The sequence below is a fragment of the Heteronotia binoei genome, chromosome 10 (assembly GCF_032191835.1).
Source record: "Heteronotia binoei isolate CCM8104 ecotype False Entrance Well chromosome 10, APGP_CSIRO_Hbin_v1, whole genome shotgun sequence".
In the NCBI taxonomy this organism is placed as follows: Eukaryota; Metazoa; Chordata; class Lepidosauria; order Squamata; family Gekkonidae; genus Heteronotia; species Heteronotia binoei.
In genome coordinates this window covers 15,642,692-15,661,799 of record NC_083232.1, presented here as the reverse complement: position 1 = coordinate 15,661,799, position 19,108 = coordinate 15,642,692, and the positions used below count along the sequence as shown (strand labels likewise).

Below are 19,108 nucleotides of genomic sequence, written 5' to 3'. Positions count from 1 at the left end.
CCCCAGGAATGTCACACCAACCAAAGGGGGGTGGGTGGGGGGAATCAGGCCAATGTCTGTAATTGGTGCAGGAAATTTGGTGTGTTCAACCTAGTTCAAACATACTGCTCTTTATCAAAGGCAGGCTTTTCTTGAGCAGGAATGCAAAGGAATGCAGCTCCAGCTGGCTTGGTGTTGGGAGCGCGGCTTAATATGCAAATGAATTCCTGCCGGACTTTTCTACCCAAAAGCCGTGTGAAACAATGGTGACATTGGGGGTGTGGCCTAATATACAAATGAGTTCCTGCTGGGCTTTCCCTACAAAAAAATCCCTGTGTGAAACAGTGGTGATGTCAGGGGGTGTGCCCTAATATGCAAATACGTTCCTGGTGGGCTTTTTCTACCAAAACAGCCTTGATCAAGAGTATACAACAGGACAGAAAATGTGCAAAGATAGAAGTTTATTTATGTTACTGATAATCCTTTCTCATTTGGATTCAAGGCAGATTACACAGTGTGTGTCAATACAGTTGATGGATGGGACATTCAGTAAACAGTGCTTGTTGTAGAACCAACCTGAAAACTGAAAAACAGAACTGAAACAAATAACAAGTATTAACATATTGAATCAGGGGTCCCCCAACATGGTGTCTGTAAACACAATAGCTCCCACCAACACCTATTGTGGTGCCTGCCAGGTGTTTCTAGGAAGTGGGTGGGGTCAAGTAGGTCTTTTATCCAGCAGGGCTTCTGATTGGCTATTGGAGATTTGATTGGCTGTGCAAATTTTTTCAAAATGTTGCTTTGGCGGCAGCAGCTGCCCCCACAGCTCAAGGATCTGCACTGTGTGAGTGAAGTTCAGCTGGGGCAATCATTTTGTGGCTGGCTCCGCCTCCTTCGGCAGCCATTTTGTTGCTGTGTCCACCATGCCATGTCAGAATTCCAAATGTGCCTACAGTCTCAAAAAGGTTGGCAACCACTACATTAAGTGGTGCAAAATACCATAGTAGGATCCTAGTTTCAGCAAGCTATACTCGGTATAATTGACCACAGTCCCTAATAATTTTTTTTTCAAATGACTTTGTGAATCACTTAGTACAGTGCAAATCTATTGCCTGCACAGAGAAGAAAAAGGAATGATACAAAGGAATTGATAAAAAGTAATATGCCTGAAACCCTGAGCCAGTTTGGTGTAGTGGTTAAGTGCGCAGACTCTTGCCTGGGAGAACCGGGTTTGATTCCCCACTCCTCCACTTGCAGCTGCTGGAATGGCCTTGGGTCAGCCATAGCTCCCGTAGGAGTTGTCCTTGAAAGGACAGCTTATGGGAGAGCGCTCTCAGCCCCACCCACCTCACATGGTGTCTGTTGTGGGGGAGGAAGACAAGGGAGATTGTGAGCCAATCTGAGACTCTGCGATTCAGAGTGGAGGGCGGAATATAAATCCAATGTCGTCGTTGTCGTCTTCTTCTGTCTTCTGACGTGGATGGCCCAGGCTATCTCAGTCTCATCAGATCTCAGAAGCTATGCATGAATAAAGCGTTTCTGTTCTCATGTTGTAGCTATTATGATTTCTCTCACTGTTTTGCCCTGTCATTCAGCAACTGATCTGTCCTCACGTGGGCCTGGATGTTCCAGGCTACCCCAGTCTCGTCAGATCTCAGTAGATAGTCAGGGGTAGCCCTGGTTAGTACTCGGATGGGGGATCATTGAGGAAGTCCAGCGTTGCTATGCAGAGGAAGGCGATGGCAAACCACCTCTGTTAATTTCTTGCTTTGAATACCCTATGGGGCCACCATACGTCAGCTGTGACTGGATGCGCTTCCTGAAATGCACTGGTGAACCTCCACAAATAAGCCAGTGTTCAGGGGCCCCTGTGGGTACATCCTCCTGGTTGCGCCTCTTGGATTCTGATGCATTTGCAGAGGAGAGAACTTCGTTCCTTTAGATCAGCGGTCCCCAACCTTTTTGGCACCAGGGGCCGGTTTTGTGGAAGATAATTTTTCCACAAACAGGTTTGATGGTTTCGGGATGATACAATTGTGCACTTTATTTTGGTGTGGTGGTTAAGTGTGTGGACTCTTATCTGAGACAACTGGGTTTGATTCCCCATTCCTCCATTTGCAGCTGCTGGAATGGCTTTGGGTCAGCCATAGCTCTCGCAGAGTTCTCCTTGAAAGGGCAGCTTCTGTGAGAGCTCTCTCAGCTCCTCCCACCTCACAGGGTGCCTGTTGTGGGGGAGGAAGATAAAGGAGATTCTGATTCACTCTGAGAGTCAGAGTGGAGGGCAGGATATAAATCCAATGTCGTCGTCTTCTTCTTCTTCTTCCGCCATTATAATATATAATGAAATAATTATATAACTCACAGCCAGTGTTCCCTCTAAGCTAAGTTAGTGTGAGCTAGCTCACAGATTTTTAGCCTCCAGCTCACACATTTTTGTCTTAGCTCAGGACGGATGAATCCAGAGCACACTAATTTATGCAGTAGCTCACAACTTTAATGCCAGCAGCTCACTAAGTAGAAGAAGAAGAAGAAGAAGATATTGGATTTATATCCCGCCCTCCACTCCAAAGAGTCTCAGAGCGGCTCACCATCTCCTTTCCCTTCCTCCCCCACAACAGACACCCTGTGAAGTGGGTGGGGCTGGAGAGGGCTCTCACAGCAGCTGCCCTTTCAAGGAGAACCTCTGCCAGAGCTATGGCTGACCCAAGGCCATTCCAGCAGCTGCAAGTGGAGGAGGGGGGAATCAAACCCGGTTCTCCCAGATAAGAGTCCGCACACTTAACCGCTACACCAAACTGGCTCAAAAGTAGAATTTTTGCTTGCTAGACTCTGCAGCTTAGAGGAAACATTGCTCACAGCACAGTTGCTAACAGGCCGCGGACCGGTACCGATCCATGGACTGGGGTTTGGAGACCTCTGCTTTAGATAGAACATTACTGTATCCAGCAGCCCTAGCAGGGGAAGGAACTGCACCAGTCCAAGTGATAGGATCTTTTCTTGTTAATACTTCATTTGGCTGCTTGGCAGCAATTACTAACACCTAACGGGGATCCCCCCCCCCTCCCAGCACTAGACGGATCTACCCACCTTCAGCCTCTGTTACCTATAAAACATACAATTTATTCAAGTACTTCATTTTATTCATGGTATAATTAACCTTTTCAGTGTACCAAACCTTCTGTGCCTCTTGAAGTATTAATGAAGAGAGGACTCCCCCACCCCTCGCCCCTTTGTAGCCAGTATTTCATACTCTTTCTGGGAATACAAAGAATATTGATAGCGCGCATCTATATATAGAAACTCACATCTGAGCAACTTCTTCCTTACTTTGCCCTTTTCACAGCAAGCTTGACTTCTGTCAAAGGGAATGTTGTGTAGTGAGAAAGCCAGGTGGGCATGCATAAACATAAGAACATAAGCGAAGCCATGTTGGATCAGGCCAGTGGTATATCCAGGCCAACACTCTATGCCACACAGGTTCCGTCAGGAGGTCCACCAGTGGGGCCAGAACTTCAAAAGCCTTCCCACTGTTGTCTTCCAAGTGCCAAGAATACAGAGAACATAAAAGAAGCCATGTTAGATCAGGCCAATGGCCCATCCAGGCCAACACACAGTGACCAAAACCCAGGTTACATCAGGAGGTCCACCAGTGGGGCCAGAACTTCAAAAGCCCTCCCACTGTTGCCCTCCCAAGTGCCAAGAATACAGAGAACATAAGAGAAGCCATGTTGGATTGGGCCAGTGGCCCATCCAGGACAACATTCTGTGTCACACAGTGACCAATACCCAGGTTCTGTCAGGAGGTCCACCAGTGGGGTCAGAACTGCAAAAGCCCAAGTACCAAGAACACAGAGAACATAAGAGAAACCATGTTGGATGAGGCCAGTGGTTCTGTCACACAGTGGCCGGAGCCCAGGTGCCATCATAAGGTCCACCAGTGGGGCCAAAACTCCAGACCCCCTCCCACTGTTGCCCTCCCAAGGGCCAAGAATACAGAGCATCACTACCCCAGACACGAGATGGACCTCTGCCAGGGGAGCATGACCGATTGTAGCTCTTTAGTGCGTGTCACTCATGAGTGTGCACTTAGACCTATGTAGCCCAGAGATAAAACACTTGCTCTCCCATGCTTGCTTTTAATTTTACAACATGATAACAATGTCCCATGGAAGTTCCTTTTTGGGTTTCATTGTTGGTTTAACCATTGAGCTACCTGCCCTCCTCGCTCCAAAGAGAAGGTGAGTTTGGTTGCACGAATTGGTTTTGCATAATTTTGCTCCGGCTACTTAGGGACAGGGCTGGCCCTTGCCCTTCTAGCACCCTAGGCAGCACAGCTCCACTCCCGCCCCGAGTCACCATGCCTGCCACCTACTTGCAAGTAGCCCCATGCCTGCCACCTACTTGTGAGTAGCCCTGCACCTGCCACCTACTCACAAGTAGCCCAGCAGTAGGGCCGAGCCTTGGCAATGGGGGGGGGGGGGCGGGCAGAAAGGGAGGGAAGGGAAGGGAAGGTGCAGCGGTGGTGATAGGGGGTGGGCAGAAAGGGAGGGAAGGGAAGGAAAGCTGCAGCGGTGGTGATAGGGGGCGGGCAGAAAGGGAGGGAAGGGAAGGAAAGCTGCAGCGGTGGTGATAGGGGGCGGGCAGAAAGGGAGGGAAGGGAAGGAAAGCTGCAGCGGTGGTGATAGGGGGCGGGCAGAAAGGGAGGGAAGGGAAGGAAAGCTGCAGCGGTGATGATAGGGGGCGGACAGAAAGGGAGGGAAGGGAAGGAAAGCTGCAGCGGTGGTGATAGGGGGCAGGCAGAAAGGGAGGGAAGGGAAGGAAAGCTGCAGCGGTGGTGATAGGGGGCGGGCAGAAAGGGAGGGAAGGGAAGGAAAGGTGCAGCGATGGTGATAGGGGGCGGGCAAAAAGGGAGGGAAGGGAAGGAAAGCTGCAGCGGTGGTGATAGGGGGCGGACAGAAAGGGAGGGAAGGGAAGGAAAGCTGCAGCGGTGGTGATAGGGGGCGGGCAGAAAGGGAGGGAAGGGAAGGAAAGCTGCAGCGGTGGTGATAGGGGGCGGGCAGAAAGGGAGGGAAGGGAAGGAAAGCTGCAGCGGTGGTGATAGGGGGCGGGCAGAAAGGGAGGGAAGGGAAGGAAAGCTGCAGCGGTGGTGATAGGGGGCGGGCAGAAAGGGAGGGAAGGGAAGGAAAGCTGCAGCGGTGGTGATAGGGGGCGGGCAGAAAGGGAGGGAAGGGAAGGAAAGCTGCAGCGGTGGTGATAGGGGGCGGGCAGAAAGGGAGGGAAGGGAAGGAAAGCTGCAGCGGTGGTGATAGGGGGCGGGCAGAAAGAGAAGGAAGGGAAGGTGCCGTGGTGGCGATCGGCAGGGGGGCGGACTGACTGATTTGATCTTCTTGCAGTCCAAGGGACTCTCAAGAGTCTTCTCCAGTACCACAACTTGAAAGCATCTGTTCTTCTGCGCTTGGCCTACCTTATGGTCCAGCTCTCACAGCCATACACAGAGGCAAAAGCAAACCACCCATGAATGTCTCTTGCCTTGAAAACCCTATGGTGTTGTCAGGGGTGGGATTCTAGCAGGAGCTCCTTTGCATATTAGGCCACACACCCCTGATGTAGCCAATCAGCCATGAGCTTACAAAAAAGAGCCTTGTAACCTCTTGGAGGATTGGCTACATCAGGGGTGTGTGGCCTAATATGCAAAGGAGCTCCTGCTAGAATTCCACCCCTGGGTGTCGTAAGTTGACTGCACCTGGATGGCACTTTGGACACATGCACAAAGCATTGTGTGAATGTTGTGGAGTGTAATTTATACGGTGGTTATCCAAAGACCCCTTCCAAGTAATTCGCTTCCTTGTAGCCTTCCTTCCCCTGCCCTCTTGTTGAATGCAGCACAGTTGAGCTGGGTGACATTTAGTGATCATTAAAATGAGGAATTTACAGCGCACGCTTAAAACCAAGGGTATTTCAGGTTGTTCCCAGGTGTGCATTCCCCACTTAATTCTGCCAAATACTACTGAACCCAAACCTGGAATAAAACCTTTCTCGGCTTGAAAAGTAGCAATGGATTTTTGTGTAAAAGGTGTCAAGAGAGCCCCGTACCTCCGTAAAACAAACCTCGGCCGCTTCTCCCGCCTTCTGTAGCTGCAGTTACGGAAGTCACCGGGCTTGTGTATGCGGGGGAAATGTCGCAGCAGTTATGTTTTGTCTCCACTATTTAATTATTGGAAACATTTGTATCTCTCACTTCCAGCTTCAGCTTCCGAGGTGGCTTCCACGAATGAAATATTAAAAACAATTTAAGATACACAAGGGAAAAAGAAAACAACAACACACTATATAATCCCTAATGACCAAGACTAAAAGCGGGGAGCGCTATAAAATCAGCTTAATTAAAAACACTCTGAACAGCAGCAGCAGACTAATTTGGGGGAGGGGGGGGGGCGCGTGTTCGAGGACAGAAAAAGAAGCCAGAGGGAGAGTCAAAAGAAAACCTGGGAGAATAACAATATTTTGCCTGGCACTTAAAACTGAACAAACTTGGCCCTGGACAAATCTCTGTGGAAAGGACATTCTTCAGTTGGGAATCCCTCACATTGGACATCGCGGCTCTGTGGCTGGTGTTCACCCACTTTGGACCAGCATGGTGCACTGGCTGAGAACAGCAAACACTAATCTGGTGAACTGGCTTTGATTCCTCACTCCTCCACAAGCTTCAAGAGGGGGTTGGATAAACTATGGAGCAGAGGTCCATCGATGGCTGTTAGCTACAGGGTATTGACGGAACTCTCTTTCTGGGAGAGAGAGTTCCGTCTGTAAATGCTCTGTATTCTTGGTGCTTGGGGTGGGGGCAACAATGAGAGGACTTCTAATGTCCTGGCCCCACTGATGGACCTCCTGATGGCACCTGGGTTTTTTTGGCCACTGTGTGACTCAGAGTGTTGGACTGGATGGGCCATTGGCCTGATCCAACATGGCTTCTCTTTTGTTCACATGAAGTCTGCTGGGTGACCTTGGGCCAATCACGGTTCTCAGTTCCACCCAGGCCTTTTTTGTCACAGGAACTCACGTGCATATTAGGCCACACACCCTTGATGTAGCCAGTCCTCCTAGAACTTGGAAGATTGGCTTCATCAAGGGTGTGTGGCCTAATATGCAAAGGAATTCCTGCTACAAAAGAAAGCTCTGGTTCTTCCAGCTGTCCCACAAGGTGCCTCCTGTGGGGAGAGGAAGGGAAAGGTGATTGTAAGCCACTTTAAGGTCCCGTAAGATAGAGAAAAGCAGAGTATAAAAATCCTGGTTTTTTTTTCATCTTCTCTGCCTCAGAAGCAGAATTTAACCCAGTGACTAAGAGGCACCATTTATTTGCAGTTGACCTTTCTTGCTGATACTCAAGGTGGATAAGAGGATATAAACTGTGCAATAAGATGCCCAATGAACCCCTACCTCCCATATTGTCCAGCCTGCCAGTAAAGATCTGCCTTGCGAGCCCTGTTCTCGGTGCCCCTTCCTTCAGAGGTGAGGCGAGCGGCAACCGGAGACGAGGCTTTTTCGATTGTGCCCCCTCCCATGTGGAGTGCACTTCTCCTTGAAGCTTGCCTGGCTCTCAGCGTTGCTTTCTTTTAGGTGCCAGACCAAAAACGTTTCTCTTTGCCCAGGCTTTTAATTGAAGAGTTAATTTTTTTTTAAACATCATTTTAATCCGGTACCTTTTTAAAAATCTGGCACTGATCTATTTCTATGCCCTATGTTGATATGCTGGGTTTTAAATGCTGGATTTTAATTAAGATCTTTTAAGGTTCTGTTTTTTGTTTTGTAAATTGGCTTGGGCAGGTTCCTGGAGAGGAAGTATACATTTTTTTTAAATAATACAGTTGAACTAGTATTATAGAATTAGAGAGCAAAGCCCCTCAGGGAGTTTCTACAAATCTCGTGGGCATGAGAGTGTCTTCAGACCTTTCCGGACCCTGTTTTTATTTTAAACAGCTCCTTCTCCTGACTTCCAATGGTTTTTGACAGCGAGTGAAGTAGGTTTTTTTTAAATTCTGTGTATCCTCCCCATGTTCAGGAGCCCTGTGGCTCAGAGTGGTAAAGCTGCGGTACTGCAATTCGAGCTCTCTGCTCATGACCTGAGTTTGATCCCCGACGGAAGCTGGGTTTTCAGGTAGCCGGCTCAAGGTGACTCAGCCTTCCATCCTTCCGAGGTCGGTAAAATGAGTACCCAGCTTGCTGGGGGGAAAGTGTAGATGACTGGGGAAGGCAATGGCAAACCACCCTGTAAAAAAGTCTGTCATGAAAACATTATGATGTGACATCACCCCAGAGTCGGAAACGACTGGTGCTTGCACAGGGGACTACCTTGACCTTTTTATCCTGCCCATAGGATAAAATGCCACATCCTGGGTTTCTCCCACGAGCCCTTTAAAAATGGCATTCAGCAGGCAGGAATCAAGGCTAGTCAAGACTAATGTTAAGGAATTCGGTCTATGACCCTCAGGCACCAATATCTTATTGAATCTATGCCTGAGATCTGCATATTGGATGCATATACCATTAAGCAGCGGTGGCCAAACTACAGCTCAGAAGCCACATGTGGCTCTTTGACACATATTGTGTGGCTCTTGAAGCCCCCACAGCCCTCTCAGCTGGCTTCTCCAAGCCAAGCCAGCCAGCAGCAGGGAGAATGTGTTTACAGTTAAAGTTCCTTTCTTTCCACCTCTCTACTTCATCCTCCCATCTATTTTCCTTCCTTCCTGAGCAGAGACGTGGCATACCAGTCCCTGAGGAAGGCTTCTGGAGGAAGTTTCACGTGCAGGGAGAGGTATGGGTTTGTTGTGGCATCTGAACACCAGGGGCTGCAGCTTGTAAAAATCCACCTATGCTAGGTCCTAAGAACACATCCCTGAGAGCAAAGCCCAGTGAATAAAATGGGGCTTAATTCTGAGCAGACTTGCTTAGGATTCTTCCCCTTGTGAGTTTGTGGCAAAATTTGAGCTAGGGACATCTTGCTTCACATTCAGGCCCTTGATCTTGTGTGCTGGTGGCTCATTCCCAGAATCATTTGATCATCAGCTTTCCTTAAATCAAACACACACCCTCTTATGCTTCTCAGCAGGACTTTTTTTTTGTAGCAGGAACTCCTTTGCATATTAGGCCAATGTAGCCAATCTTCCAAGAGCTGTACTAAGAGCCCTGTAAGCTCTAGGAGGATTGGCTACATCAGGAGGGGGGGGGGGTGTAGCCTGATATGCAAAGGAGTTCCTGCCACAAAAAAAGGCCCTGCTTCTCAGCATTTTTGCGTTGTTTTGCCCATTAATTACCATTTCTGAAAATACACCTATTGCACTAGCTGTGGCTCTCTCATGCGCACGCGGAAGCGGAGTCTCAGATGAGCTGATAAATCTTAGATTAGATAGCGGCTTTGTTTCTCTTCAGGCTGTTAGATTTCTATAAGCTAAATTTCAAGCCTTAAGTATCTTCTGGTTGCTAGGCAACCCCATCATCCTGTGTGTGTGTGAGCCCTGTCCACAGAACACATGGGTGCCACCTGGCGCTTTCTTGTTAAGGTATGCATCAGGTACTGATCTCCGTAAGCTGGTTTGTGGAGGGAAGAGAAGTAATTCTTCAAAAAGGATTCCTTTGGCTTATTAGCCTGTTTGTTTGTTGGAGCATGCGAGCGTAGGGCAGCCTGTGGCATGGCCACAAATGTTCTTCGCTTAAAATGTCAGGTTCATACAGAAGGAAGGCAGAGGGTGTTATGCTTATGGGACTTAGCCAGGTGTAGTCTCTTAGGAAACATGAAGGCAATGAATGACCTCTGGTCTCTTTTCTCTCCTGGGGCTGCACTCACTTTCTCTTGTCACCTGTTTGCGTCTGTGGCTTGTTCATCCCTGGCGAGTTAGAAGGTCAACAATAGAAAAGAGTCTCTGAGCCCTCTCTGTAGGACAGGATCACACCTTTCAAAGCGTTATGAATGCCCCATTGACGCAGTGATGATGATGAAGAAGAAATTGGATTTATACCCCACCCTTCACTACCCAAAGAAGTCTTAGAGCGGCTTATAATCTTCTTCCCTTCCCCTCCCCACAACAGATACCCTGGGAGGTGGGTGGGGCTGAGAGGGCTCTCCCAGAAGCTGCCCTTTCAAGGACAACTTCTGTCAGAGCTATGGCTGACCCAAGGCCATTCCAGCAGCTGCAAGTGGAGAAGTGGGGAATCAGACCCGGTTCTCCCAGATAAGAGTCCTCACACTTAACCACTATACCAAACTGACTCTCTATTAGAGCTATGGCTGACCCAAGGCCATTCCAGCAGCTGCAAGTGGAGGAGTGGGGAATCAAACCTGGTTCTCCCAGATAAGAGTCCGCACACTTAACCACTACACCATGCTGGCTTGAGGTAGAGACAATGGGATTGAGGTTGAGGTAGAGACAATGGGGAGACAGTAAAGCAGGGAACGATTGAAGAGGTATGCCCCAGTGTTCCCTATAGAGTTGCAAAAGATTCTGGGTTGCACATCTGGGATGGCAAGATGTTGCGTTGGACTTCCACATTGGCAGTTAACTTCTCAAGAGAAACAGACCCACAGCTGACTGTGATATCATCTATCAGCCATTTGTACATGGCATTTGGAAGAGAAAGTATAGAAAAGAAAGGCACCTTCTTGACCGAACTGTACAGATTTCAGTGCTGTTGTTGTTATTGGCCTGCTGCTGTTTTCTTCTCCCCTTTTTTGTCTTGTTTTCTAAGCCCAGTAGTTTTTAGTGGTTATTTTTCACTGGTTTCTGTGACACGTTTCTGAAAATATTGGCAGGGCTCTGTCACTCTGCGCAGGTATAATTGAAACTTGTTTTCTCCCAGGAATCAGTCGGCTGTGTGGTTTATTTGTTTACTGACATTGACAGAGATCTTAATGGCTTTTTAAACCCAATTTGTGCATCCCTGAATATCCTCCAAAGAGGAAGATCTGATTAAATTTATCGGTGAAATGAAGTCTCCTCTTTTGCAGAGCCTTTGGCTGAACTGCAAAAAAAAGTCGGCACCCAAGTCAAAGCATGAAGGGCTTGGAAATTGCATGTGGAGCTTGTGTGGATGGTTGTTAGTCCCACTGGGTCTTTTTAAATAAGTGTGAATTCTGTTGTCTCGCTGTGGGTTCTGTTTTCTCTTGTAACCAAAGGTTTGTAGGGTGGGTTTTGGGTTTCCTTGGTTTTTTGGACCAAAGTTCAAAGTTTCCAAGGCCAGCACGCTTTGACTTGGGTGCAGACTTCTTTGCAATTCAGCCAAAGGCTCTGCAAAAGAGGAGACTTCGTTCCACCGATACATTTAATCAGAAGTTCAGTAATATACCCCTTGGTTTTGCTAAGATGCCACTGGTCTCTATTTTGTGAACAGTGTGTAGGATCTTGAGAGCCAGTTTGGTGTAGCGGTTAAGTGTGTGGACTCTTATCTGGGAACAGCGGGTTTGATTCCCCACTCCTCCACTTGCAGCTGCTGGAATGGCCTTGGGTCAGCCATAGCTCTGGCAGGAGTTGTCCTTGAAAGGGCAGTTGCTGTAAGAGCTCTCAGCCCCACCCACCTCACAGGGTGTCTGTTGGGGTGGGGGAGGAAGGTCAAGGAGATTGTGAGCTGCTCTGAGACTCTGGCATTTGGAGTGGAGGGCGGGGTACAAATCCAATATCTTCTTCAATATCTATCTTAAGAATGTCAGAAGAAACTTGCTGGAACAGACCAATGGTTGGGCCTAGTTTTCTGTTTCATAAAGAGGCCAACCAGCTGCCCAGGAGGGTCAGAGGCCATGGCTTTTGCCTCTCAGTGCTGGTCTCTCTCTCTCTCTCTCTCTCTCTCGGCTTGACTTCGCGAACGAAGATTTAAGAAGGGTGCAGTAGTCCACGTCTGCTGCAGGCTTGCTGGTGGCTGGCAAGACCGATGCGGGACAGACAGATCTGGCCACAGTGGCTGCAGGGAAAAGTCTGATTTGGGGTTGGTGCTGTAGCAGTGCGATTCTTCCTCAATCTCCCTTCGTCCTCAAGACCAGCTATGCGTGTATTCTCAAAGGAAGAGACAGCCTGGTGGATGGTGTGCCTCCATGCTTTGCGATCTGAGGCTAGGTCAGACCACTGGTGATGGTTGATGCGACAGGAGCCAAGGGATTTCTTCAAGGAGTCCTTGTACCTCTTCTTTGGTGCCCCTCTATTTCGATGGCCGGTGGAGAGTTCGCCACACAGGGCAATCTTGGGAAGGCGGTGGTTTTCCATCCTAGAAATATGCCCTGCCCAGCGCAGCTGCGTCTTCAACAGCAGTGCCTCGATGCTTGTAACCTCAGTGCTGGTGTTCAGAGGTTTACTGACTCAGGACATGGATGTTCCTTTTAATCAGGGTCTGTTCTGCTAATGGTTGGAACCTTCCAGAGGCAAGTGAGCCTATTGTCCTATGCAGAAATAGAAAACGGGCACTTAATGAAAATATAGGATATGCAAGGAGTGCAAGGGTTGGGGCAGGGACATTCAGAGGCCCAGGCAAACCATAGAGGACCTAGCAATTCCTAGAGCAACCCGGTGTCACTTCTGGGTTTCCCCCCAGAAGTGATGTAGCGATGCCACCAGCGGGAGAACTGGGCTGCCCTATGAAAACACCATACAACTGCTTTACCACACTCTGACGCCATCTGTCTGCAACTCAGCTTTGAAACGAATTCCGACAGATTTTAAACAAAGCCGCGGTCTGCTGCACGTGAACTGGTTTCGAAACACATTGCAGGGGGGTGGCTCTTTCAGCAAAAACAAAAAGGAGCCTTTTGGAACCTTAAAAACTTTTAACAGGTTTATTTGGGCGTAAGCTTTCCTGGACTGAAAGCCGTTCCATCAGATGCTTGAAGATGTCCTCCGCTTTGATTTTGCACTTTTAGTGCACAACTGTTAATTTTTGTCTAACAGGACATTATAATCCTCCTGTGAGTGGCATACGCTATATTCATAGCAATTTCTCTTTTTTGCTTTACAGTGCCAACAACCAGGATCCTGGCTACCGGTGGGGCATCCTACAATAAAGAAATCTTGCAAGTACGTGAGATCTTATGAAAGCTTTGAGTTCCCCCGCCCCCGCCACAGGTGGTGTTTTGGCCCAGGTATAAACCTATTGGGAAATAGGAGATGCAGGCCCAGCTATAAACCTATTGGGAAATCATAGAATCATAGAGTTGGAAGGGACCTCCAGAGTCATCTAGTCCAACCCCCTGCACAATGCAGGAAACTCACAAATACCACTCCCCCCCTGAATTCACAGGATCCACATTGCTGTCAGATGACCATCCAGCCTCTGTTTGAAAACCTCCAAGGAAGGAGAGCCCATCACTTCCCGCGGAAGCCTGTTCCACTGAGGAACTGCTCTAAAAGTCAGGAAGTTCTTCCTAATGTTGAGCCGGAAACTCTTTTGATTTAATTTCAACCCATTGGTTCTGGTCCTGCCTTCTGGGGCCCCGTGGTGCAAAGTGGTAAAGCAGCAGTACTGCAGTACTGTGGTCTGAACTATCTGCTCATAACCTGAGTTCGATCCCAGCGGAAGCTGGTTCAGGTAGCCGGCCCAAGGTTGACTCAGCCTTCCATCCTTCCGAGGTCGGTAAAATGAGTACCCAGCTTCCTGGGGGGAAAGTGTAAAAGACTGGGGAAGGCAATGGCAAATCACCCCGTAAAAAGTCTCCGTGAAAACGTGAAAGCAATGTCACTCCAGAGTCGGAAACAACTGGTGCTTGCATAGGGGACCTTTCCTTTCCTCTGGGACCACAGAAAAAAATTCTGCACTGTCCCCTATATGACAGCCCTTCTAGTACTTGAAAATGGTGATCATATCACCTCACAGCCACCTCCTCTCCAGGCTAAACATGCCCAGCTTCTTCAGCCTTTCTTTGTAGAAAGAAAGAAATGAGCAGAGGGTAAAAGTGACTGATTTTAAGCAAGACTTCACAGCAATGTGAAGAAGGCAGAAGGAACAGGTCGCCAGTAACCAGGAAGGGGCAACCTCTTCAGAACCTTGGAGAGCTCCCAGTGAACATTTGGCTCTTGCTTCAATAGTGACCTGAGTATACAGGTGACCGGCTTATGACATGTAAGCAGGGCTTTTTTTTCCTTTGTAGCAGGAGCTCATTTGCATATTAGGCCACCCCCCCCCCCCGATGTAGCCAATCCTCCAAGAGCTTACAGGGCTCTTATTCCAGGGCCTACTGTAAGCTTCGGGAGGATTGGCTACATCAAGGGTATGTGGCCTAATATGCAAAGGAGTTCTTGCTACAAAAAGAGCCCTGAATGTAAGTATGTGTATTAGAGTCCCAACTCTTGCTTAACTTTACAACTAGAGAAGGGGGAGAGGCAGTTAAACTTTCCCTCTACCTCTGTCCTTGCTGCAAGTTGACCTCCTCACCCTTAGCTTCGACAGAGTCCTGATGACCCCCAAGTGCAGAACCCCATGTGCAGAACCCTCAGGTGGTGATTTCAGAGCCTGACACTAAGGAGAACAGACTTGCATCAGACACTGAAGGGAAACCATGGAAGATGCATCCCAACAACCACAAATGCCCACTTCGATTGGCTAGTAATAGTTAAGAGGAGAATATTTCGTAACATAGCACATGCTCTGGAAGCCACACACGATCACAGTTTCCTTGTGCGTGCACATAACGTGTTTGTGCACGAAATGGAGGCACGTCATCATTGTACAGTGGCATATGTGGGATTTGCCTGCTTTCCTGCTGTAAAAGGGAATCAGTACAAGACATCTGCAAAAGCAGACTTGATGATTTCTCATAATATAAAGGTGGCCACTTGGTGGAATCAAGGACGCTCTTGAACTTCTTCCTTGAAACTTCCCTAGTGTGCCTAAAGTGAGCTGGGAGACAGAGCACTAGACTTCTTATTACTCTCTTCTCCCTGCCTGTCAATGCAATTGGGGCATGGTGTATTTATTCACCTAAGTTGCAGAACAGGTCTCTAGTAGAGGACAAAGGGTGGGAGGAAGGGCCACGACAGACAGCAGGGAGGGAAGCCAGTGGAGAAAGGGAGCCAAGAGCATCTCCCTTCTTCTGATGGAGGTGAAAGGACTAGAGGCAGAGAGATTGGCTGCAAGAAGGCTGACCAGCTCTGAAACCTGGGAAGACATCTGCCAGGGCAGGACCTCAGTACATTCTAGTGGCTCCTCCAGTGATAAACTTCAGAGCCAAAGCACAGCGATAGGAAGAAGAAGAATTGCAGATTTATACCCCGCCCTTCTCTCTGAATCAGAGACTCAGAGCAGCTTACAATCTCCTATATCTTCTCCCCCCACAACAGACACCCTTTGAGGTGGGTGGGGCTGAGAGGGCTCTCATAGCAGCTGCCCTTTCAAGGACAACCTCTGCCAGAGCTATGGCTGACCCAAGGCCATGCTAGCAGGTGCAAGTGGAGGAGTGGGGAATCAAACCCGGTTCTCCCAGATAAGAGTCTGCACACTTAACCACTACACCAAACTGGAAAGGTGATCTTGCTCCCCCTTGACATATTAACACTCACAATGGTGAGTTTGATTAGGAGGAGAAACCCAGTCGGCACTGGAGAGATTTTGAGGCCACCAGCACCACCAGGTGGGCCCCCCATCAAGACCTTTTGCTGCAGAGGCATTGGTCAGATCCATTTACTGCAGAAGCATTCTACACAGATCTGGGACCGATTTGTGCCCCACGATTGCTGTTTTTCCATACAAGGTGATGCAAGCTTTGATTCCCTACTTCTAGTACCCTGAAGTATTTCATGGTCATGGGTAACACTCTTCCTTTTCTGTTGTTTTGCTTGTTAGATTTCTGTTGAACCTGATGGCTAAGAGAACTTGCCCCCATTTTAGAGAATCATAGAATCATAGAGTTGGAAGGTACCTCCAGGGTCATCTAGTCCAACCTTCTGCACAGTGCAGGAACTTCAGAAATATCCCCCCCCCCCCGCATCCTCAGTGACCCCTGCTCCATGCCCAGAAGATGGCAAAAGCCTCCAAGATCCCCTGCCAAAGTGGCCCGGAGAAAAATTGCTGTCTGACCCCAAAGGGACAATCAGCATTTCCCTGGGTGCGTAAGAAAGGGCCACAAGAACAAAGCATTGCTACAGTCCTTTTGCCCTCCTTCTCGTGATCTGCCACATTCACAGAATCAGCATAGCTGTCAGAGGTTGTCTTTCTCTCTTCCACACTCCTGACTTGCTTTTATAAGGGTAATAATATCTGCCCACAAGGGTACAATCCTGTGCAAGGATTTTTGAGATATGCAAAGTACATAAAGAAAGAAAAGGAAAGGTCCCCTGTGCAAGCACCAGTCGTTTCCGACTCTGGGGTGACGTTGCTTTCACAACATTTTCACGGCAGACTTTTTACGGGGTGGTTTGCCATCGCCTTCCCCAGTCTTTTACACTGCCCCCCCAGCAATGATGTTGCTGTAATGGTAACAAATCTTCTGGCCAGTCAAGTCCTGTCCTTGGCTTTTATTTTAACTGTTGGTCCTACCTCTGCTGGCCATTGATATCTGTAATGTCTCAGTGGGAACACAGGAAAAAGATGGTTTCAGAGGACTTTCCCCCATCTTTAGAGAATCATAGAATCACAGAGTTGGAAGGGACCTCCAGGGTCCTCTAATCCAAACCCCTGCGCAGTGCAGGACCTTCACAAATACCACCCCCTCAAATCCCCAGTGACCCTTGCTCCATGACCAGAAGATGGCAAAAGCCTCCAAGATCCCTTGCCTGAGCATGTGTTTCTACATATGAGTTTGGTCCAGTATAATTAATATGACTTCATAAGTTGGGGGGGGGGGTGTGGCTCAGTGGCAGAAGGCCCCTGGTGAAGTCCTTGGCATCTCCAGGGAGAAAGGATCAGGTAGGAGAAGAAGAAGAAGAAGAAGAAGAAGAAGAAGAAGAAGAAGAAGAAGAAGATATTGGATTTATATCCCGCCCTTCACTCCGAAGAGTCTCAGAGCGGCTCACAATCTCCTTTCCCTTCCTCCCCCACAACAGACACCCTGTGAGGTAGATGAAGATACTGGATTTATATCCTGCCCTCCACTCCGAAGAGTCTCAGAGCGGCTCACAATCTCCTTTACTTTCCTCCCCCACAACAGACACCCTGTGAGGTGGGTGGGGCTGAGAGGGCTCTCACAGCAGCTGCCCTTTTAAGGACAGAGTCTCAGAGCGGCCTACAAACTCCTTTACCTTCCTCCCCCACAACAGACACCCTGTGAGGTGGGTGGGGCTGGAGAGGGCTCTCACAGCAGCTGCCCTTTCAAGGACAACCTCTGCCAGAGCTATGGCTGACCCAAGGCCATTCCAGCAGGTGCAAGTGGAGGAGTGGGGAATCAAAACCCATTTCTCCCAGATAAGAGTCCGCACACTTAACCACTACACCAAACTGGCTCTCCACACCAAACTGGCTCTCATCTTGACCTGGGAGAGCTGCTGTCAGCCTGAATAGGCAAGACTGACCATGACGGATCGTTAGTTTGATTCAGTGTAAAGCAGCTTCATATATTCAAATGTTCGTTTAGAATAAAAGCACCCAACTGAAAAGGTACAGCTCTCGACGAGTGATATGCCTAAAAATACTTTGACCAGTATAGCTTGTTCCTATCGATTAATTCTTCAGTTGGTTTATTCTGCCTCTCTGTCAAAACTTCAAAACCGGATCATCTGCAGGGGAAACCGTAGAAATTCTACTGGTTTCCTTTTATGGTTACTTGCAAGCCCCTGAAAACTGCTGTGCCACTTGGAATTATACAGACGGGATTGCAAGAGCTGCTTTTCCATGGCTGACCTCCTTGTACAGCAGCCTGTCTGGGCGCTTTGGCACTGGGAAGGAAATTGCCTGTTTCCCATGGCTTAGATGTAACCGATGCTTTTGCTCTTCTCAGATCCTGTCGGATGTGTTCTGCGCTCCAGTTTACACTATTGACACTGCTAATTCAGCCTGTTTAGGTTCTGCTTACCGAGCAATTCACGGTAAGTCAACTGAAGAGCCTTCTAAGCAGTACAAATGCAGAGAGCAGAATACATATTTGACTGCGTTTGGGAAAGACGTTGAAAATTGCCTCAAAGACGAGTGTTCTGATATTACAGGCTTTTGGTTTTCGAACTGCTTACCTTCGGGAAATCCTTCCCTGCTGAGGAACTCATAAAAATGGAGAAGGAGCCCCCATGTGTTGCAAAGGATGCTCGAGCTGGGCCTGTGGTTGATACCCTGTTGGGATTCTGCATTGTCCTGCATGAGCTTGAGAACTTGTGTACTGTGAGACAAGAAGTGGAAGCATATTTTCAGTAATAGGGTTCCACAAAACCTCAGAAGGCATGGAATGCACCACGAAACCCTCTCCTGGGTATATTCTGCTTTTTAAATTCATACTCAAAATATATCCTCCACAGTCTATATATTTAACGTACATGTAAAATCTGAGGACCTCAGTTTCCACATTACAGCACCAAGTTTCTAGCTCTGATTTTTAAAATCCGTGGGTCTCAGTTTCCACGTTACAGAAACAAGGCTCTTGCTCTTGTTTCTAAAGTCTGAGGACCTCAGTTTCCACATTACAGCACCAAGTTTCTAGCTCTGATTTTTAAAATCTATGGGTCTCAGTTTCCACCTTACAGAAACAAGGCTCTTGCTCTTGTTTCTAAAGTCTGAGGACCTCAGTTTCCACATTACAGAAACAAGGTTCTAGCCTTCATTACTGAAATTGGAAGACCTCAGCTCCACATTACAGAAACAAAGTTTTAGCCCTCATTTCTCAGAGAAAGAGAGAGAGAGAGTAGCTTGAAAATGCATGCTATACTATGTGATGATACAGAACCCAGGGGAGGGGAGGGAATATTTCCTGGATCTTTCTAGTATTCCTTGCCCTTTCTAATCTCTCTGCTCTGCCTGTTGATGGATTCATTTATAATCCTCATGAATTGCCTGTCCACTAAAAAAAAAAAAAACTGCCAGAAGAGATGTACAATTTGGATTTGGAAATATAAGCCACAACAACATTTTATGTTTAGTCGTGTGATAATTTCTTTAAAAGTTTTATTTTTCTTTAACAAATGCAGCCACTGGGGCTGATTTTCTGAGGGACAGAAAGTGGTGATGGGGGGAGAGGATA

General features: G+C 48.2%; 1 protein-coding gene across 2 annotated transcripts in view; it reads left to right on the top strand.

The window, feature by feature from the left end:
• Positions 1–19,108, top strand: part of XYLB (xylulokinase) — a 191,071-nt gene that overhangs the window by 137,549 nt on the left and 34,414 nt on the right. The window contains exons 16-17 of one of the 2 annotated variants that reach the window (XM_060248074.1): positions 12,973–13,031; positions 17,882–17,969. The exons of the other annotated variant lie outside the window; for it this stretch is intronic. Of the exons in view, the coding sequence (XP_060104057.1) occupies positions 12,973–13,031; positions 17,882–17,969 (147 nt within the window). The remainder of the gene's footprint in view (positions 1–12,972; positions 13,032–17,881; positions 17,970–19,108) is intronic. 2 annotated transcript variants of the gene reach the window in all.